Source organism: Diabrotica virgifera, chromosome 6 (assembly GCF_917563875.1).
Source record: "Diabrotica virgifera virgifera chromosome 6, PGI_DIABVI_V3a".
Taxonomy (NCBI): domain Eukaryota; kingdom Metazoa; phylum Arthropoda; class Insecta; order Coleoptera; family Chrysomelidae; genus Diabrotica; species Diabrotica virgifera.
The window spans coordinates 83,404,893-83,428,819 of NC_065448.1; the positions used below are offsets into that span (position 1 = coordinate 83,404,893).

Consider the following 23,927-nt stretch of genomic DNA (forward strand, 5'->3'; position numbering starts at 1 on the left):
CTTTATGGAACGCGTCTGTTCCTCTGCTCGTAATATCAGACTCGTTCGATAAAGAGTCACTTTACTGACTTGGTACATAAATAACTATTAAACAATCTTTCGACCATGGTGCTGCCTGGTACCATCTGTCCAACAGCGAGTATAACTTCTCGTTAATTATAACAGGTAGAATGAGGACAAATGAGGTGTCAAATGAAAGATTAATATCCAAGGATGGTACTAAAGGTGACACATTTAACCTAGGCTGTCTATCCGTCCGTCCGTGAATATAACTTCTCCGTTTATGAAAAAACAAAAGATGTAGATCTTTGAAACACACTCAGTGTTCAAAAGATCCACAGGTAGCAAAACATTTTGCATTAATAGACCAATATGCCTCTTGCAATCACTAAATAAATAAACTATTATTTTTTAAATTTATATATTAAACGTGTATTGCTACAACATAATCAATTCAATTATCATTAAATATATTTTTTGTGTTTTATTGGTCTAAATTTATTTTACCCTTCAATAGCGTTAATTCCAATGCAGTTAAAATTATATCAATAAAAAATCGGGAGTATACAGAGATTTTATACAGGGGGAAATTTAAAAAAACAAGAAGTTGCTATTTGTATAAAAGCATATAAATATCTAAATACATAGCGGTAAAATTTTTTCTACATTTTTTCTTCTTCTAATTTTACATCTATACCTTTTTTTATTGCCAAGACTGTGTTGTCATTGTAAAATGATATTTATTTATCTATTAACTTGCAGTAGGAACCATTGACAATTCGTAAATTGAATTTTTTGAATTGTTAAAAATCTGTTGTTATTCGAAGCGTTATTGTACTAAATAGCGGTACATAGATACCTTTTTTATGGCTCAGCCAATGTTAAGACATTGTAAAATAAGATTTATTTTTTAATAACTTGCAGTCTCAACCACTGACAATCGATATGAATTGAATTTTGTAGAATTTTCAGTATTTTGTTTTTATACAAAGCGTTAGGGTATTTGAAGCCGTCTGAAGTGAATCGTGTTTTTTTTTTTATTCTTAGAACTATTTTATGCCTTATATGTAGAGATTTTATATAGATTATTTGTATTTTTCAATTTAATTATAAATAAACACAACATTTTCACTTTAAAAAAATTCGATCATTTTTTGACCGAAACTTCAAAATTAATGTGTACATTAAGGGGTACAAAAATGTTATTCTGGTCAAACGCTTCGTTTAGCATAACCAGACCAAAGACGCTTATACAGTACGTCCATAAAGTAACGCATAAATTCATTATTTCGTAAACCGGCGACTTTAAAGAAAAATCCCGAAACAGGTCGATTTTTATTTTTAAATTCCGATTTTTTGGCATATATATCATACTAGTGACGTCATCCATCTGGGCATGATGACATAATCGATGATTTTTTTTAATGAGAATAGGGGTCATGTGATAGCTCATTTGAAAGGGTATTCAATTCTCTATTCACTAATATAAACATTAACATATTTTTTTATACAAGGTGTTCAAAAAAACATTTTTTTAATTAAAATAATTGAGACAAAAAGAAGAATGTATGTAATTTATTTAATTCAAAATACGTTTTACTGTTTGGAAAACAGGAAAAAAAATGTTTATTTGACAAATAAATATTGTTTTTCGCTTAAATTCAATGTTAAAGCTGCCACCCACCTGTCTCTTGGCAGTTTGAACATTTCGTTTAGACGAAAATCAATGTTTATTTGTCAAATAAAATTTTTTTCTCTTTAGTGACAGTAGTAAAATGCATTTTGATTTAAAATAAATTACATATATTCTTCTTTTTGTCTCACTTATTTTAATTAAAAAAATGTTTTTTGAACACCCTGTATAAATAATTATGTTAATGTTTTTACTATTGGATAGAGAATTAAATGCCCTTTCAAATGAGCTATCACATGACCCTTGTTCCCATTTAAAAAAATCATCGATTACCTCATCACGCCCAGATGCATGACGTAACGAGGATGATATATATGCCAAAAAATCATAATTTAAAAATGAAAATCGACCTGTTTCGGGAATTTTCCTTAAAGTCGCCGGTTTATGAAATAACGAATTTATGCGTTACTTTATGGACGCACTGTAGTATTTTTACTACCAAAGCGATATTATGTAGGTAAAAATTTTTGACGTAAGAGAACTGTCAAAACACTAGAATGTGACTTTTCATTATTGCCATGTTTATAATAAACATTCATAAGTCACATTCTAATGTTTTGACAGTTCTCTTACGTCAAAAATTTTGATCTACATAATATCGCTTTTGTAGTAAAAATACTATTGGCTCCGTGCGTCTCCCCTCTACGTACAGTCACGTGATACGCTGTCAGATTTTGTAAGGACGTTTTAACATTGAGTCTTATGGGATTATTTTGTTAAACTTGAATATTTTATTTTGTAGTGATAATAACCGAATACAATTGTTAGAATTCATTAGTTATTAATTTATACTGTAATTTATAGTGCAACAAAATATTTTCTTTTTCGTTAATAAATATTTATTGACATAAACTGCGATAGTGAGGTTATGCATACAAAATCAAACTGATAATCAATATTGGAAAGTGAAGAATTTATAGTGCGTTTTTATTTTCTGTTTATATTAATACATAATATCACTAGCGTGACACGGCATTTTTTTAAATGTCTCATTTAAACATACACAAAGCGTCCTTATAAAATTTCAAAAAACCGCCACCATGAGCAGGTCGGTCGATTTTGCTTTGACACTTTGTTAACACTCGGAACGAATAGTCTACTATTGCGAAACTAAGAATGGCCTTTATGGATATAGTCTTGTTATGCAAAACTAAAAACCCTTAATAGACAGAATGTCGCTTGGTTTAATTTTGTTTTTCTTAGTAACCGTTAATGTGACAATAACAGGGATTTTTTCCAAGATCGAGATAATATAATTAAAAGTGCGAATAATAGTACAGAGCGTAGAAATAGGGGTCGCTTTGCCGAACTTGCACGGTCCCAATTGACAAATTCACAAAAGTAGCATATGTTGGATGGAGGTAGCACAATTAAAATGAGCTCACTGTCATGACAACCATCCCGTAACATGTTCCATCTGGATATCCGTCTGGAAATTTCCGTCAAAGTTCTGGAACTGCTCCGTCACTTTTTCGTCTCCTGAATGCAACAAATATTATCTCTTACCTGAATTATACTCATCTGGTTCATTCTTCAAGTATGTCAGATCAGAGGAGGTGGATACATGAGTATCTATACAATATCCCTAACAACACACAACATTCCAGGAATGTACTACCAAAGTTCTATCAATATTTGAATGTCCTGGACATTTAGGGAACATTCGGTGAACATCTGTTTAAATTATTCCTGGAATGTTACCATAAGACATTCTGTGAACATACTACCAATGTTCCTATATTTTAAGTTTCGAAATAATACATACGTGTAAGAGATACAACATTACTTATAACATACCAGACAAACTAAGTGACATTTTAGGCCTACAGTGCAATAATATGTCAAATTTAAAGAGTTTCCCAAGATTATAAACATACAAATGTAATAAAAATTATTGTTCGCGAATATTCAATTTGGAATGCGATTTTGTTAATAAAAAAAATACTTATAACTTATGCAAAACCCAAGAGAGGCATTTATATTTATTTCTTTTGCGTTCATTTTCAAATTCGCCGTGCATATATTTTTGTGCATGGCGCTTGAGAGGGCATCACGTGACTAAAAACGACCAACCAACGACCTCGCTTCGGCCATCTTGGCATCTTCATCTTGGCGACCTTGCCTTGCCGTGGATTGTTTTTAGTTGTTTGTATTATTTGTGCTTTTTAAGAATATTTTTTTAATTCGGATACTTTTATAATAGCTTTAATAGTATTATTAACATAGTGCATAAAATGGTGTCCTGTTTTTAACGCAGTTGGAGTAGCAGAAACAAATGTAGATAAAAAAATCTGCAGGAATAACGTTTCAATTATGACAGAAGCTCAAAACAAATGACTGTGAATGAAAAGCCCTATTAAAAGGTTAGTATGCAAATATGTAAACGAAAGCATGCCCTGTATTTCAGAAAATAAATTAATACTATTAATACCCTAATAATACTATTCATAAAAAATCTTTTAAGTAACGTAGATATAACAAAGTGAATAAAAGGCATAAATCAGAAGAATTATTATTTTATTTTATAAGTTAATAATTGGTCATATCCATTTATTATTTTAATAATAATTGTGAATAAGCCACAAACTTCGCTTATTCCTAACTAAAATAGTAAATAGAGATAGGTAATAACAAAAGGATTTGTAAAACTAAAATAATTCTTTTTGCGTTTTTGCTAGTGTATGCGTTTATAAATAGGATGGTAGACCACACACTATAATATGCAGTACCAACTAATGAATACACAGAATATTATAGTCGATTTGCTAAACTCAGTCTCAGTACTAATTACTGTAATTTTGGCAAAATTGGCCAAAAACAAAAAAAAATACCTACTAAAATCACTAGCCAGTTGTGTCTGAGTTTGGGGAACCGACTATACTAATAAACAATTTCTAAGCTGTTTTATAATAATTTTGTGAGTTCATTAATCATATTTTTTATTTAAAACTAAAATTTGTTAATAATGCTTAGTAATGCATATATTTTGTATTTTTAGCTTTCCAGAAGATCCTGCGAAGAAGACATGAAGTATAGATCAGATTTGTTAATAGAGGAGTATGTTCAAAACACTTTTTAGAAAAAGATATTGACAGAACTTCACTTTCATCTGTTCGTTTGAGAGACTGTGCTGTTCCAATAGCTTATGTCACACAGGTATATGCATAACCTAATTAATAATACAGTCCGTACAATATAGATACTGTTGTAATTCATTATCTACATCGGAGATCTAAGTTGACATTGTTGCCCAACTACAAAAATTTTTTGAATTCATTTTAAGTCAAATATATCACATAATTATTGCGAAGTAGATTATACAACAAAACAGATTAATATTCAATGTAAATAAATAAAAACATCAGAAATCGAAAACAAGAATTAAGGTATAATCTTATGTTACAGTTATTAAGGTACCAAGGGTATTATAGGGATATACGTTGACCGAAAGCGTTATTATTATAATACCTGTGGTGCCTTCAACGTTTAATGCCCGACTAAATTATTCTTTATATGCGAAAAATTTGAATGAATTTTGAATTGATTAGTTTTTAAATAAGTACATTTACCAGTAACAGTAGTAACGTAATTGTGGTAACCATAGTTTTACTTAGGTTGATATTTGTCAACTTGACAGTATCTAAGTCGTTATTTAAATTTAATGCCCAAGGGCGTTATATCGTACTTAACAGACTTCGAAATGTCATTATTTGTCAAATAATGTACCAGTAGGACATTAAAGTAAATAATAAAAACAATAAATATAATGAATACTAAATACTTATTTGTTTGTGAAAAATCTATTTCTTTGTGGCTTTTTTGTAATTAATTATTCTAATGGGGAAATAAGCCACAATTTACTTGAAAAAATAATTTTATTAAGGTTTCTACTTCCACATCGGATGTTGTTGTCAAAATACAAAATGTTCATTATTATTATTTTATTTATTAAATATTATTTATTATTTATTTAAATATTATTTAATATTTATTTTTTTATTATTATTATTTATGCATATTATTACCTGTAAATAATATTTCTTCTGATTGTTAATTGTAAAGGATAGAAAAATTACCTTTTATTTTATTTTCTTTTAGAATCAGCTGAGAGAAGTGGTCTACAAAAAACCAGAAAGGAAACGGAATATGTGGCTACGAAAAGCAAAAGAAAGGTTTACAAAGCAAATGTGACACATTTTTTTATAATATTTAGGAATGTCAGCAAATTACATTAAAAAATGTATGTAAAGATTTTTTGCAATAAAAATGTTTATATTTATCAAGGATGTATTATTTGGTATGGCCATATATCGTCAGTGATGTGACAGTACCTCCTATCTGTTTTTTTCAAGAGATTTGTAAGATAGACTAAAAACTTGTTTCAGCCACCTCCTGTTTTCATATATTTTTTGACTTGTTTTGCAGTAAATTCAACTATCTATTTACTACAAAAAAAGTCAGAATACGTACGAAACCAGAAAGTGACCTTAAAAAATGTTTTTCGTCTCCTGCAAACCTCATGAAAAAACATATAGGAGGTATTGTCACATTACTGACGATATATTTCAGTGAATGTCTAAAAAATATACTGTGAATGTTCAAAGAACGTTCGTAGACATTCATGGAATGTTCTAACAAGACATTCAGTCTAAAAATATACTGTGAATGTCCAAAGAACATTCATGGAATGTTCCAACAAGACATTCAGTCTAAAAAATAGACTGTGAATGTCCAAAGAACATTCGTAGACATTCATGGAATGTTCCAACAGAACATTCTAAGAATATTTAAAATGCTGACACAGCACTTTCTTGGTACTTTCCAGGGACATTCGTGTGCATTTGGGGACATTCCAGGAATGTTTTCAATGTCCTGTGTGTACATTCTAGGAACATTCATGGAATGTTTTGTGTTATTAGGGATCTTGAATCATTTTCAACAAACTCTTTCTTAATTTCATCTTTTACTGTCCTAGCTACAAAAATAGTAATTATAGCACATTGTTTAGTGTATTGTTTGTCAAACTTAGGAAAGAGTTTGACAAACTGTAGTAATTTTTATTACCTATTCTATGTACATGTACCTGAGTTACCTTTTAGTTCATTCTTCAAGGCCCCAAAATCGGATGATGTGGCTATGGCTAGCTGATTCTCTGTGTGTCTTTGGTCACATTCAACAGACTCTTCTTTAATTTTGATGTTAGATTCCATAGCAGCTAACAAATAAACTGAATACAACTATTGTAAAAATACACTGGAAAATATATTCCTGTATTATATTACATTTACTGAGTGATAAAAACTGTAAACCAATTACACTACAACACCACCAATAATAACATATTATAGGCAACATATTATGTCCAACATATATAGTCCAACATATTATGTTGTCCAACATAGACAAGGCGAAAACGGCGAGTTCGTTGGAAAAAACATTCCCATGAGATTTTTTTGCATAATTACATTCGTGAGACATCCCAGAATAAGGTTCAAGAAGTCGCCCACGTGAAAAGGGGGCCAAATTTTTTTTTAACAATTTTTTTTTTAATCAAATTGCAAAAATCATTATTTTTGGCCCGTACAATTTTTTTGTAAGTTTTTTGGACCATTCTGGATAAAAAAGGTCTCTTATAATTTTTCTCTAAAATTGATCGTTTTCGAGTTATAAGCAATTTAAAATTGAAAAAAATGAAAAATGGCGATTTTCAAGGCTTAATAACTTGGTTAAAAGTTATTATTATGAAAGTCAGAAAGTGACTAAATCAAATTTTAATGCCCCCCCTACAAGATCCCGAAGAAATTTTTGTCATTATTTTATTACTAAGCTGTTATTTTTAAGTAATAATATTGAGCGCCATGCATGCCGTAAATGTGAGTGCAAGTAAGATGCAGAATTGGACTGCCGGAGTGGCATCTCTCTCGCACTCAGCATTTACGAGCGGCTACCACGTGCATGGCGCTCAGGAGCGTCATTTGAAATTTTGATAGGGGGGGGGGCAAGCATTATATATACAATACATTTATATGCAAACATAATACAAAATTGATGTATTTTTTGTAAATTTCAGTAATTTTCAGGGTCAGGGGGGGCAAATGCCCCCCCTGCCCCCTATTAAATGACGCCCCTGATGGCGCTCAATATTATTACTTAATAATAACAGTTTAGTAATAAAATAATGACAAAAATTTCTTCGGGATCTTGTAGGTGGGGCATTAAACTTTGATTTAGTCACTTTCTGACTTTCATAATAATAACTTTTAACCGAGTTATTAAGTCTTGAAAATCGCCATTTTTCGTTTTTTTCAATTTTAAATTGCTTATATCTCGAAAACAATCAACTTCAGAGAAAAATTACAAGAGACCTTTTTTATCCAGAATGGTCCAAAAAATCTACAAAAAGAATTATCCGGTCCAAAAATTTTGATTTTTGCAATTTGATTAAAAAAAATTTAAAAAAAAAATTTGGCCCACTTTTCACGTGGGCGACTTCTTGAACCTTATTCTGGGATGTCTAACGAATGTAATTATGCAAAAAAATCTCATGGGAATATTTTTCCCAACGAACCCGCCGTTTTCGCCTTGTCTAATAAATATCACAACTATAGTCACAATTACAATAATTTAAAATTTAATTTTAATTTGTTTGTTCGATGCTTTGCATTTTACCTAAAAATTTCTTTGATTTTTGAATAATGAAACGTCAAACATGGCCGGGTGTGGGCAAAATCTAACCTTACATCGACATTAATTTGTAAAGAAAATCATGTTTGGTTGTTTTTTTATGTTAATTGTGTAGGGAAATCTGCGAAATTGTGATAACAAATTAAATATGAAGTGGTTTATCGCCTACAGAACTGAATTATCCCATATTAGTTACCAGTTTGTGTCAATAACTACTATGGGATAATTCAGTTATGTAGGCGATAAACTAGTTTATATTTATTTGCTATCACAATTTCGGTGCACAATTAACAATAAAAAATAAAACCAAACAGGATATTCTTTACAAAAACTGATGTAAACCCAAGGTTAATAGATTAGGGCGTAGGTTGTCTCATAACTGTAGACCAATCAAAGGCTGGCTTTTTAAAGGCGGGAATACGTCATCCGTACGACAATTTTAAAATTGTCATAAGAGTCAATGCTAATAAAAGGTTCAAAAACTTAGGTTTTGCAATATATTTTGAGATTTTCTTGGGTATAGGTATATTTAAGTGGTTCTTATATTGGTATTTATATCAATTTTTCCCTTAAAAATCAATAGTCTGCTAACAAAAAACTAGAATTCATTTAACACTTATTATGTGTGTTTTAAATGGAGAAAACAATTTAATTAGCACAAAAATCCAAAAAAATAGAAGAAAAAGTTTAAAATCAAAAATACTAATATGTAGGTACTTACTTATTATGTTTTTCGTGGAATGTGCAGCACTTTTATCATTTTTGGTGGTATGCAACAACAAAAGAACGAATAATATAAATAATTTATTATTAGGTTAAAATATAAAAAAGACGTAACATAATATTAACATATTCAGACACGAGGAAATGTTTGCTACCTATTTTCTTATGTTTAGAGGCCCATTTATCTTGTAACATTTTATTATCCATTATTGTTTGATAATTTAAGGTATTTGGGAAATGTCCAAAAACATTATTTTGTTTCCATCTGGTTCAGGAATTTTGGAGTTGCTTTTACATATAGCTATGCTACAAATGTTACCACCACTCATCTAAAAAATGTTTTATTATTATAACATACAAAACTACATATTATTATGTGTAATATTATAATTGTTAAACTAACCTTACACGGTTACGAAAACACACTTCACAAGTCATTACTGCCTTTGTATAGGACCCAAATAAGTAATTATAGTAATATAGTCCTTATATGCTTAAAAACTCAACAAATATTAAACAAATAAACGATATTATAAGAAAATTCCACAAAAATATGCGGAAATATAACCACATACAACTGTCAAACTTGACTTTGTCGTACGAGTGACGTAGGCATTCCCCTCCCTCTCGCTTCCGCCCACATAGTTATGAGATAACCTAACCCCTATCTATGAACCTTGATGTAAACCCTAGGTTTGTTCCAACACGACTGAGAACCGTACATGTAACGATCACCGTCCTGCGCAGTACCATGGAACATATTATTTCGGTCCCATGGAACCCATAGAACGTTAATTACCTAGTAACGAAACGGTAATCTGACGGTTCTTGGCCGTGTTGGAACAAACCTCCTATATTATTAAATTTTGCCCACTGCCGGCCATATTATATCACGTGATTTGGAATGGTCAATTGTTTATTGTTTTATGTCATACATATGTCATACCGGTGTCTATCATAGAAAAAAAGTGTTGTGTGATTTGTGGTGTCTATCACAGACTACAGTAAACCTAACATCGTGCCCGACCAATTACAGCAAACAAACGAATAGAACAGAAGAACCTAACATCATACCCGACCTATCACAGCAAACGGACGATAGTGACACAGAACAGAGAGTAGTAGAATCTCTACGTTTTGCATTTTGTGAGGTTATGAGTGTGTGTTGGGGTGTTTGGCGGTTTTTATCTGTTTTTAACTTTAGAACTAGAACTAAACAAATTTCTTTGTTTGGCGGTTGTTTTCCAAATAACACCAAACATATATTATGTACAAAATTTTATCTTTTTCATTTCCATTTGTTTAACTATTGTTTAAAAAACTGTTCATTAGAACACTATAATATTTAATTACCCAAAACTTTGTTTTAGCAAGAAATTATGAATTCATGTACTCAATCAATTTCAACAAACCCTGAAGAAGCTCTCTGCCATATTTGCAGCAAAATATTTATAACTCAGTCTTCACTAAATCGTCATATCAAAAAAATACATAAAATAGATGGGCCCACTAACAATATAAATCAAAATCACATTATTTGTCCCTTATGTGAGAAAGATACTAATTTTAATAGTCATGAGAAGTTACGAAAACATCTTCAGGACCTTCACCAGGTGAGTATTGAACTTGTAACATTTGAATTTTCTAGCAAACAAGAATATGAGACATGGAAAGATATGCAGAAAATTGAGACAAGTTATGTATCTCATAGAACAATTTGTAGAAAGGAACATAAGATAATGTACTATGATTGTAACAGAAGTGACCTACAAGGTAAGACCAATACTTTGTTACTTGCAATAATTAAAACTTATACCTGTCTGTCTTTAGGATATAAACCCAACTATAAAATAATGACAGAGAAAGCTGGTGGATCAATTAAAATTAAAGGAGTGTGCCCTTCCAGGCTGATTTGCAAACTGAGAGACCAAGGACAAGTTTCTGTCAGTTACTGGAAAACACATGCTGGACATAAAGAAGAATTAAGAACCATGCATCTGTCAAAAGCAGAAGAAAAAATGGTTGTAGAAAAATTAATGGCTGGGGTGCCACCCAGTAGAATTTTAAAAGATTCAAGAAAGTTGGAAACACCACAACTAGATAGACTTGCTGTAATAACAACTCAAGATCTCACAAATTTGTCCACAAAGTACAATATACACAAGAAAAGAGATCAAAATGATATGGTAGCAGCAGCCTTAAAGGTTCAGGAATGGAATGCTAACAACAAGAATTATACTTTCTTATTTAAGAAAGAAGGTAAACATCAATTTTTTTTGTTATGCAGTAGAACCTCGATTATCCGTCAGGGCACTGGACCAAGGGTATGACGGATAATCGAAAAGACGGTTAACAGAACATTAAAAAAAATAAAAATTCATAGTACAACTCTCAAATTTCATTTGTATGTTTTGTTTGACAATATAAGAGGGATTTGTATTTGTGTTCGTACAATCGAATCAATTTAAAATATTCTGAAATCTTTGTTTGTTTTACTGTTGCTTCACATTTTGCGACAACTGAATTTCTTAATCGGCATAAGATCATACAATCTACTTTATTGGCTTCTTCTTGTTGAGAATACCACTCGATGAGTTATTCCATGTGCGATGCAGCTTCTCTAGATTATTTACATAAACCTTTGTCAGTTACAATAGGTTCATCAACATATCTACAGTCAAATTCCAAGTCTGTGCCAGCTTCTGAATCTTTTTGGTCCGCCTTTGTTGCCATTTCAACGATTTCTTTATCTGTCAGCAATTGATAGCCATTTGTGTCCTCATCACAAATCAAATTAACTTTTTTTAAATTTTTTTACATTAAAATTTTTGCTTATGTAGTCAATACAACATGTGTATGTATGTACACTGACGGTTAACAGAGGTGACAGTTAATGGAGAGACAGATAATCGAGGTTCCACTCTACTTATAGCTAATACTGGGCTCTAACTCTGTTGTAGATGATGCTGCAAGGTGTTCGAGAGAAATGTTAACTATCAAATCAAGGCATGAGGAGGAAATTAATGAATTTGTCAGAGGGAAGCTAGAACAGACAAATGTGACCCAGGAAAAAACCAAACGAAGTCTTCAACAGGAATACCTCAATAATGTGTTGAACGGATTAGATGACCAAGGTTTTGCGGAATATATGAGGAAAACTCAAGGAATTCTGGAAGAAGTTAATAATAAGGGAAAGAAGATTACGAAGAAGCGAAAAATGGAGACTTGAGAGTATTTTCCTTAAAAAAAAAGAACTGATTAAACATTTTTATTAACAATTTTTGTAGCTCACATGCATTTTTGCCTTGTACCTGTATTTAATTTTCATTATAGTTTTATAGACTTATTTACAAGAACATTACTTAATTTAACATTATAAATTTTACTTAATTAGTAATAAATATAGTGAAATTTCTTATAAGATTATATAAATACAGTGTGTCCACAGATGGGGTGCCCAAGAGGAAAAACATTTTTATTTTCAATTTTAGCGAAAAATGTCATTCTTTTTTAAAAGTTTTGCTTCCCCATAAAACGAAATAAAATAATTTTTCAAAACCTGCTTAATTTTGTGTTATAATAAATAATTTTTATGTTATAAATAAATAATAAATAAATAAATTTTTGCACTAAGTTCGAAATCTTAACAATAATCTAGTGTTGCTAACCTACAATGTAGCTGAATAACTGTCAATTGCAATAAATAATTTGCGAATTGTCATTCTTTTTCGATGAGATAATGTTAACCATCCAACAGAGAATTTATAGATATTGTAAAGTGTTATGGAATTGGAGCTGTTTTGTACCGACATGCGATTGAAATGTTCAATGAAAAATATCGAGATGTACTTGTTACACGGAATGGATTGAAGAAACTGATAAAGAAATTCAATGAGACGGCATCTGTTGGAAACAGAAAAAGATCGAAAATAACATACAATGAGGATGATGACACAGCTACTGCCCTAGCTATGTAGTCAGCAAGGGAAATTCCAAAAAGTTTGCGAAAAGAGTCACAAAGAGTAACAAAAGTCACAGAAAATATTCGAGCAAAACAACATTCATTCCTTTAAACCAAAATTTATTCACACCTTACAATATTGTGATTATGACATGAGGCTTGACTTTTGTGCAATCATTGATGAAAAACTTATACCACTACCTGCTTCTTTCACTAAAATATTCTATTTTGCACGTTATATTGAAGTCTTTGTTGAACTCTTAACATTGTCGAAAAAAATGACAATTCACAAATTATTTACTGGAGTTGACAGTTACTATGCTACATAGTAGCTTAGCAACACTAGATTATTGTTACGATTTTGAACTTAGTGCCAAAATTTATAGGGATTTATATAAAATTGCCTACAAAATTAAGCAGGTTTTGAATTTTATTTCGTTTTATGGGGGTTTAGAACAAGCAAAACTTTTTATCAAGAATGATATTTTTGCTAAAGGGAGCGTTCAAGTATTACGTAACGCGATTTTTGAAGATTTTTAACCCCCCCCTCCCCCTACGTAACACAATCTTATGAGAGTTTAACTATTGCGTAACGCAATTTTTGAAGATTTTTGGAAATAAAATCTTTGATAAATTGAAAATAAAAGTTTGTTATCTTGGGCACCCCATCTGTGGACACACTGTATGTATGTTACTTAGGTTAGATCTGAATTTTAAATAGGCCGTTCCAAGATGCTGTCAAAATTAAATCAATATGGCTACCGGAAGGCAAACATTGAATATTATTCTATCAGGTTCTTATGGTTTTAGATCATTTTAGTTGTTGTACAAAGATTAATTTAACATTTTCTCTGGAAGTATTAATTTAGAAAGATAATATGCCTCATTGGTGTTGTGTTTTGAAGTGTGAAATGCAAAGTAATCGTGATAAAGTTAGCTTTTACCACTTACCATCAGTGCTACATTCTAAGCACAAAACTGAACCAATTTAACTAAATAAGTTATAGTTATCATCTGAGAGACAACAACAATGGTAAAATGCAATAAAATATAAAGATTTTACTAGCAAAATGGAAATTCCCCTGTAATCATCTTATATCTGGTAAGTTACAACATTTGAACATTAACGATTTTTGAAGATGTTAACAGTCTAATCTTGTAGGAAAACCAGCCGACTTAACTGATAATATCAATCCAGATTGGGTTCCTTCAATAAATATGGGGTATATAAACACAATGAAATGAGTTCCCCAAAATCTAAAATGGGAATTAAGGTACCAAAGGAGAATTAAAAGAAAAGGGTACCTACAAGAAAAAATTGCTTTTTTATTCCTCTTGAAATGATTTATAAGACACTGGACTGTCTTATATTCTACAAATACTAGGTAGGTCTATGATTTTACACATTTTTCATTAATGATACATTACTGTTACTTTAGTAGATTTAGAAACAGTGGATAGTTAGTGGTAGATAGCAGTTATTTGGTATAAAAGCTAGTTTAGTAGAAGACAAGATTTTGCCAAATAGTCAAACATATATTACAATGGAAAAAACATTACACAAAATTATAATTACATGTAATATGTGTAATTACATTACACATATTACACAAAACATTAACAAATACATTTTATGTCATTAACATTAACACGATATTACTGATCATGGAACTCGGATACCAAGATCCGGCAGAGAAGGACAATCACAAGACGGCAAGGCCTTCTCGGTCGCCAGCAGAAGAAATCCTTGCCAATATAGTGTAAAGATAAACCTCACGATCTGCACATGGAACGTTAAAACATTATACGAGGCAGGTAAGACTCATAATGCAATCAAGGAGATGGATAGACTATCAGTAGACATAATGGGAATAAGTGAAATGAGATGGACGAACTCTGGGCAATGTAAAATTAATGATCATCACATATATTATTCAGGTAACCCTAATGGAAGACACGAAAATGGGGTAGGTATAATCTTAAATCAAGAAACTGCCAGACATGTTAAAAATTTTGTACCTATATCGGAAAGAATACTCCTCCTTCAACTTAATACCTACCCAATTACAACTAACATTATCCAGGTATATGCCCCTACAGCTGACAAACCGGACGAGATAATTGAAGCATTTTATAATGAACTATCCAACACCTTAAAATGCCTCCCCAAAAAGGATTTAACTTTGATTATGGGTGATCTAAATGCTAAGATTGGTAGGGGACAATCAGGAGAATTCATAGGGCAATTTGGACTTGGAGAAAGAAATGAGCGAGGAGACCGACTGGGTGAATTTGTGGCAGAAGAAGAGTTTGTGATTACTAACACTTACTTCAAACTCCCTTACAGAAGATTATATACATGGAAATCACCTCAAGACACTCCAGGCCGCATAGTGAGAAATCAAATAGATTACATCATGATTAATAAAAGATTCCGTAACAGCATAACATCAGTCAAGACATACCCAGGAGCTGATATCAAGTCAGACCATAACCCACTGATTGGCAAAATTAAGCTCAGGCTAAAGAAGGTTAGACGTAGTGTCAATCCAAAATTCGACATAAGGCTATTAAAAGACCAAAACACAGAACAGAGTGTAAAACGGTATATACAGAACAACTTGAATACCGTTATTCAATCGGATGTAATGGACCAGGAGATAGAAAAGTTGCATACAGTTTCACAAGACATACGTGAGAAATTCCTCAAACCACCAAAAATAAAGAAGAAATCGTGGATGACAAACGAGATTTTAGATATGATGGAAGAGAGGCGAAAGTCCAAAGATCAGGACATGTCATTATACAAAAGAATAGATAAAGATATCAAAAAAGCAATTAGAATAGCTAAGGATACACGACTAAGAGAACAGTGTGCGGAAATCCAGCAATTGCAACATAAACACGATTCATTCAATATGCACAAAAAAGTTAAAGAAGCTGCAGGCTTATACAAACCTAGAAGAGTTGGGTGTTTGGCAGATAACCAAGGCAAACCACTGTTAAGTGTGGAAGAAAAACTAGACACGTGGAAGAAATATGTGGAAGTAACTTTTGCAGATGAAAGGCAGAATACCATTGAAGACATTGAATGCCAAACAGGACCCTCGATTACCATTGAAGAAGTCACGTCAGCTATTAAAACAACTAAAGATGGTAAAGCTGTAGGGCCTGACCAGTTTTATGTAGAATTCCTAAAACTTATGGATGAACAAGGAATAAAATGGATAACAACCGTATTCAACAAAATATACGTAACTGGAAAAATACCCCAAAGCTGGTTAAAGTCGACCTTCGTAACTTTACCCAAAAAAGTAAATGCCAAAACATGTGAAGACTACAGAACAATTAGCCTAATGAGCCACTTACTCAAAACGTTTCTGAAGGTGATACATGGCAGAATATATAAAAAATGCGAACAACAGATATCATGGACGCAGTTTGGATTCCGCGATGCCTTAGGCACCCGAGAGGCTCTATTCGCTGTCCAAGTGCTTATGCAAAGATGCAGGGATGTTGACTGTGAAGTGTATATTTGTTTTATCGACTACAAAAAGGCGTTTGATAGAGTAAAACATGATAAACTCATAAACATCTTGAAAGAAGCGGGAGTAGATGATAGAGACTTGAGAATCATATATAATTTGTATTACAACCAAACTGCCAATATTAAAGTGGAAGACCAATTAACAGAGGCAGTCTCCATAGATAGAGGAGTGAGGCAAGGATGCATCCTGTCCCCGGTGCTGTTTAATATATACTCTGAATGTATCTTCGAGCAAGCGCTGGGAGAACTACAGGAAGGCGTATTAGTCAACGGAGTGCGTCTGAACAACATTAGATATGCCGACGACGCTGTAGTTTTTGCAGACAGTCTAGATGGTTTGCAAAGAATAATGTCGCGCATATCAGATATAAGTAGAGAATACGGACTTGATCTCAATACGAAAAAAACAAAGTATATGGTAGTCAGTAAGCGCGAAATATTAAATACACAGCTTTTGGTTAACCAACAACTAATTGACAGGGTCGACAGCTACGCATACCTTGGTACCAACATAAACAGCCAGTGGGACCACTCAAGTGAAATAAAACAACGCATAGGAAAAGCGAGATCAGCGTTCATAATGATGAAGTCTCTTTTCAGAAGCCACGATTTACCTCTTGCTACCAAAATCTCTATCATCAGATGCTATGTATTTTCTACGTTATTATACGGAGTAGAGGCCTGGACACTTTCCGAGGCTTCTTTGAGAAAACTCGAGGCATTTGAGATGTGGTGTTACAGGCGCATTTTGAGAATTTCGTGGGTGGATCGTGTGACTAATATTGAGGTTCTACGTAGAATAGGCAAGGAATGCGAGATTATTAACATAATCAAAGAGCGCAAACTAGAATATCTTGGCCATGTTATGAGGAATGAACAGAGATATGGCTTGTTGCAACTCATTCTTCAAGGCAAGGTATTTGGAAAGAGAGGACCAGGGAGAAGAAGAATATCTTGGCTTCAAAACCTGAGAAAGTGGTTTAATACATCGACAACCGGACTATTCAGAATAGCAGCAAGCAAAGTTAGGATAGCCATGCTGATCGCCAACATCCGGAACGGATAGGCACCTTAAGAAGAAGAAACATTAACACAGGATTTTAAATATCAGCTTAAGAAATTAGCTTTATCTTGTGAAAGTATAGATAATGATGATGCCAAAACTAAAAATTATACTGGTTTAGCAAATTACAATGTTTTTAAAATAGCTTTAAAGTATATTACACCATTTATCAAATACCATCAAAATACTGTTTTGTCACCAAGTGATCAAGTATTGCTTATATACTTTAGCTAAACTAAGCTTAAACTTAGATTATAAAGATTTGGGATATAGGTTTAGTATTTCACCCTACCCGGTATCAACTTATTTCAAAAATACTTTGTATATAATGTGTCTTAGGTTAAAAAAATTTGTGTTCTGGCCTGATAGAGATATTTTAAAGAAAACTATGCAAAATTCACTTAAAGAATCTTTTCATGGAAATACTACAGGTATAATTGACTGTGGACGAATGTTGGTATGAAACGAATTATTTATTGTTCTGAAGCTAGTTATTTGAGGCATTTTTGTAATTAACTATTCTAATTGGGAAATAAGCCACAATTTAACTTAAAAAATAATTTTATTAATCTTTCGACTTCCAAATCAGGCGTCATTGTCAAAATACAAAATATTATTATTTATGCATATTATTACCTGTAAATATTTCTTCTGATTGTTAATTGTAAAGGATAGAAAAATTACCATTTATTTTATTTTTTTAGAATCAGCTGAGAGAAGTGGTCTACAAAAACCCAGGAAGGAAACGGAATATGTGGCTACGAAAGGCAAAAGAAAGGTTTACAAAGCAAATGTGACACATTTTTTTGAAATATTTAGGAATATCAGTAAATTGCATTAAAAAAATGTATGAAAAGATTTTGTTCAATAAAAATGTTTATATTTATCAAGGATGTATTAATTGGTATGGCCACATATCGTCAGTGATGTAATAATACATCCTATCTGTTTTTTCATGAGTTTCGTAAGAGAGACTAAAAACTTGTCTTAGGGTCACCTCCTGTTTTCATATGATATTTTTTGACTTGTTTTGTAGTAAATTAAACTATCTATGAACTACAAAACAAGTCAAAACTTACATGAACACAGGAGGTGACCTTAAAACATGTTTTTCCATCTCTCCTACAAAACTCATGAAAAAACAGATAGGAGGTATTGTCACATCAGCAAGGATGTACAGTGATGAGTGCCCTAATAACCGGCAAAATAGCACAAAAGACGGGCAACATATTTAGTTGTGAGATAAAAAGAAATGAAACTAGTCGAGCTGGGAAATTTAGCGAAATTAACCTTTAAATTTTATTTTATATTGATTGTTTCCCACCTTTACACATATCAGAGGAGTATGTCAACTAAAACTGTCACTGTGACAGTGGTAGTTTCCAAACTCGTCTGATATGTCTGAAGGTGGTACACAATCAATACAATCTAAATGTAATAAGTTAATATCGCTAAATTTCCCAGCTCGACTAGTTTCATTTCTTTTTATCTCACTACTTAATACGTTTTCCATCTTTTGTGCTATTTTGCAGGTTATTAGAGCGCTCATCACTGTATTTCTGGTATATCCAGGGAATGTCTACAAAATATATTTTGAATGTCCAAAGAACATTCATGGAATGTTCCAATAAGACATTCAGGTAATGTTTAAAATGGTGACACAGGATTTTCCTGGGATGATCAGGGAACGTGTTTTCGGGGATATTCCAGGAATTTTTCAATGTCTGTGTACCTTCTATGGACATATATGGAATATTTTGGTGTTATTAGCACCGCACTCCACTTGCGATTTGTAATCAGGAAGATTGAACACATTGTTTCAAATACAAGTCAATCCCCCAGATAACAATATAAACTTGTTTCAAACTTGCAACAAGTTTGATACATCAAACATGAAAGCTTGCTGCAGGTTTGCCATGGCAACTTTGCAAACTTGCAGCAAGGTTAAATCAAACTTGCTAGTTGGTATGTGACAAACTTGCATGAAGTTTGTTTTTTCAAACTTGATACAAACTTGATGTAACAAACTTTCTGAAGGTTTGTTTTTGTTTTGTTGCATGAAGTTTGTTTTTTCAAACTTATACAAACTTGCTTAAGGTTTGTTTTGAGATACTAGCCACAATTTGAATAAAACAATGTGAATAAAAAGTACAATACCATTTTATATAACTATTTATTAATCACTCGACTAAAATACAATCTATTGTATAAAATTATTCATTGGAACTTACATTAAACACCCTAGCTTCAGATTCCGATGCTTGGTTTTGTCTATATCAGCTCTGAAACAAATAGAAATTGTTAAAAACTCTTGCTGTGTGAACAGAATTAATCTATGTTATTAAAAGATGTAAAAATATGTTAAAGTAACAATTTTACAAAAAAACCTAAAATTTATTTATTATATCTACATATTTTGTAATATATAATTTATTTTAAATAGTATGTGAGTACAGTTAGAAGCTACAAAAAAAACATAAAAAGACTTACCTCTACCTCAATGCCACCAGAGTTGGCCAGAGCAAAATGAGTAGGTACTAATCTGTAATGCAGTAAGCATGCAGTTTGGTCTATTAACAATGAAGAAAATAGGCTTCAGCTTAGTAATAATAATTAAGGTAATAGCCTCGGAGAATTGTACGGAAAATTTAAGTTGTAAAAAACTGGATAACCACAACAACAAACTGTCACCGCATACGCGTAGCAGATTTTTTTCCCGTGTTGCCAGCCATCGAGTAAGCTTTTTCCCTCAACTTACCTTAAAAATTCTCACTTTTATGAAAAAATTCGTTCCTATTTACAAAATCTGCGAAAATATCTTGAATTATTTTCAAATCTTTTGATTTTTTTAAATATTGTGCAATTTGGACTGGAGGAAAAATTCCCTTTTGAGATAACTTTTTCAATTGTATGTTGAAAATTCTCGCAAACACAGAAATTTCCCTACGGGTGGCAACACTTTCGTTGTCGTGGGCGGGACATCAGTCGGGGCGCCGAACGAAAACCGAATCGAAGCGGGCTGTGCAAAGCTAAGCTTGAAGCAAAGTTGCTACAAACTTGAATAATCATCTTTGTCATAACAATATTGCAGCAAACTTATCACAAACTTGCCTCGTCATATTTTACGCAGCAATGAAAAATCAAAGAAGAATCAAACTTGCTACAAGTTTACATGCTATCTGGGCCATTTGTAACTAAATAATCATGGATTGACTTCTATTTGAAAGAATGTGTTCAATCTTCACGACTACAAATCGCAAGTGGAGTCCGGCGCTTAGAGCTACTTCCTCTTCGGTATTATGTATTATACTACAGAAATTAGGAACTTTCCTTCTAAATATATGTATGCATCTTGGCCATCAAACATTTTTTTAAGGGGTTACATAGGTCTTATGGGTAAAAAAAGTGACTTTTTAAAAAAATTATATCTCGAAAACTAAAATTTATTTTTATTTATAATTGGAACATGTAAAAGTATAGTACTTAAGGTAGTCTCAAAAAAAGTTTCAGCCAAAAATATTCATTTTTGTAGAGTTTAAGTTTTTTTGCGGTGGGCAGCATAACTAAGTCCAGTCTCATTTGAAATCAAAAAGTTTCTTGTAGTTTATACCTCTGGCTAGTAAATGAACGAAGGAATTAAAAAAAATGAAATTTGAAGATTTTACATAAGTTTAAACACATTTTTGACCCCAATTTTTCTCATTTTTAAAGTAGTTTTTTTTAATAAAACAAAAATGACCTCATCTAATAAAAAAATCTTTGTTCATTCACTAACCAGAGGTATAAACTACAAGAAATTTCAGATGAGACTGGACTTGTTATACTGCTCACCGCAAAAAAGGGCTGTTGTCGAAAAATTGCAGTCAACTCTACAAAAATGAATATATTTGGCTGAAATTTTTTTGAGTGTACTATACTTTTACATGTTCCAATTATAAATAAAAATAATTTTTAGTTTCCAAGATATAATTTTTTTAAAAAGTCACTTTTTTTACGCAAAACCTATGTAACCCCTTAATAACTGCCTTTCCATGCTGTAGCAAACTTAACAGCTTGTTGATTTCAAATTGTAACAGTTTTGCAAAGTATGCTGCAAAGTATTTTTACGCTGTATTTTGCAAAGTATGCTGCCCTCTTGTATCTTCTGTGTTATCTTCATCATACAATTACTTCATCTAAAAACTTTCTGCGATATATTCATTTTGTTGCTAAAATTATTTCCTGATCCATGGGTTGAATAAGCGATGTATTTTTTGGCAAAAACATACAACTAAAGTTGCCATGTTTTGATCATAGAATATTTTCAGAGGGATGAGCAGGAGCGTTGTCTAAAATCAAAAAACATTTCACCTCTTCCGGCAGATTCTCAGTTTCTTCTCTTGAAATTTTTTCACTGCAGGTACAGTCGGAGAAATGAAAGAGTACCCATGAACGATCACATATTATTAACATAATTAATCTATCTCTATCGTTTGTTATTTATAGAAAAAGAACAGCAAATACAAAATATGTGATTGTACCTGTTTGATGTGACCGTTCATGGGTATTCTTTCATTTTTCCGACTGTACAAATTCTTTAAAAGGTCAATTTTTTAAGATATCTGGGGTGAACCACTATGATGAAATTATTTATTTTTAAAGCTCCACAATTATATACAAATCCTACCTCAAAATATTTGTAAGAATTTAAACTCTTGAATGCCTTCATTTGTTGACCTGTGTAAAAACTATTACTAAGCTCCAAATACAAAAAAACTATGTCCATGTAAGTAACTATATTTGTCCATGTTGTCACCCTTGAAAAACTTTTTCTACTGTAGGTTAATTCATACCACTTGAGGGAGAATGGATCTATATACCAAAAGCTTTTGAAAATATTTACTTATGTTTATTTATTCACTGCTTACAACTAAATACAGTCGTTAAAGTACTTCTACAGCTAGAAGCTACAGAAGTCAACAGCAAAATGTTCGGAAAATACAACTATAAAAAACTATTATATAAAAACAATTATATAAACCACTATTTTATAACAACAATAACTATTTTATAAAAAAACTATTAAACGTAAAAAACTTACGAAACTCAATGCGGTACAAATATAAATAATTTCAATGTTTGCCTTCCAGCTTTCAATTAGTGTCATAAACGTCAAAGTCTTGAAATGGCCTATTGTATTGATGTTAAGTAATGATGTAATTTGATGACTTTTAATGTCAGAGAGACTTTTATAAAGACATTTATAAAGGTTTAGTGAGATCACATCTAGACTATGCTGTAATGTTATAATGTAACACGTGGTAGGGTTCCTAGGTTAACTTTGGAGGATAGGTTATAATGAAACAACTTGTATCTATCGTGTCTAGATTCAGAATGGTTTTATTTCCGTTTCACTGTCCTTGTCACTGTCACGTCACTCTTACAATATTACCAACTTGAGTGCGTTCCGAATACTACCTATTTACATACATCACATCCCCCTCTTTTTATAATGACAAAATAAACATAACTTTCTTTAACAAATCTTTAAATAAACATTTATAAATTTCCACAATTGTTTCATTCACCCTTTACCCCCTTTTATTTTATAATAAAATTACTTATAAATCTAGTCTATCAGGTTTTTTAACAATTCGACCTGAAGAGGTTTGTGGAGGTAAGTTTATTGGAGAGTGATGATCAGAATGGTTATCAGAGACACTTTCAAAATTTTGTGACTCACTAGTTTCAGATTCGTTATCTGAATGTTCATCGTCAGAAGTTGCAGGAATGCGAACTAAAAATTGTCTATTTCTTGCAATTTCTGACCCAGAATCTCTTAATTTAATCGAGTAGGTTTTATCTCTTAATTTATGTGTGATAAGACCTTCTCTCAATTTGTTTTTATCTTTAATATAAACTTTTTCATTATTTTTAAGCGGTTTTAAATTTATTGTCCCTCTATCATAATAAGCTTTTTGACTGTTTTGTCTTTTCTGAAAATCGCTGATTACTATTTTAGAATTACATAATTTTGGTTTTAGAATTTTGTCAGTGGTGGGAATCTGAGTTCTAAGTACTCGTGACATTAAAAGTTGAGATGATGATGGTAAATTTGAATCAATTGGTGTATTTCTAAGTTGTAGCAATGTTAAATATGTATCTTTACCATCTCTAAGAGATTTTCTTAGCGCTTTTTTGTAGGTTTGAATATATCTTTCACTTAGACCATTAGATCTATGATTTTCTGGGCTTGACTTTATGCTTTTAAATTCCC

At 31.8% G+C, this 23,927-nt stretch overlaps 1 protein-coding gene and 2 long non-coding RNA genes across 6 annotated transcripts in view; 1 reads left to right on the top strand and 2 right to left on the bottom strand.

The window, feature by feature from the left end:
* Positions 1-18,557, top strand: part of LOC126886513 (uncharacterized) — a 56,181-nt gene extending 37,624 nt beyond the window's left edge. The window contains exons 1-4 of one of the 4 annotated variants that reach the window (XM_050653491.1): positions 9,826-10,280; positions 10,749-10,873; positions 10,931-11,359; positions 12,061-13,779. In XM_050653491.1, the coding sequence (XP_050509448.1) occupies positions 10,027-10,280; positions 10,749-10,873; positions 10,931-11,359; positions 12,061-12,329 (1,077 nt within the window). In that variant the 5' untranslated portion in view covers positions 9,826-10,026 and the 3' untranslated portion in view covers positions 12,330-13,779. The other 3 variants (XM_050653492.1, XR_007698649.1, XM_050653490.1) reach the window with 3 other exon arrangements.
* On the bottom strand, positions 9,169-9,775 carry LOC126886530 (uncharacterized). The gene is made up of 2 exons (XR_007698663.1): positions 9,504-9,775; positions 9,169-9,429 (listed from the first exon to the last, which is right to left on the bottom strand). It is a non-coding gene; the product is annotated as an uncharacterized LOC126886530 (long non-coding RNA).
* Positions 18,558-19,825: 1,268 nt separating the features above from the next.
* On the bottom strand, positions 19,826-21,334 carry LOC114326159 (uncharacterized). Its single transcript, XR_003651802.2, has 2 exons — positions 20,162-21,334; positions 19,826-19,953 (listed from the first exon to the last, which is right to left on the bottom strand). It is a non-coding gene; the product is annotated as an uncharacterized LOC114326159 (long non-coding RNA).
* Positions 21,335-23,927: the final 2,593 nt, after the last annotated feature.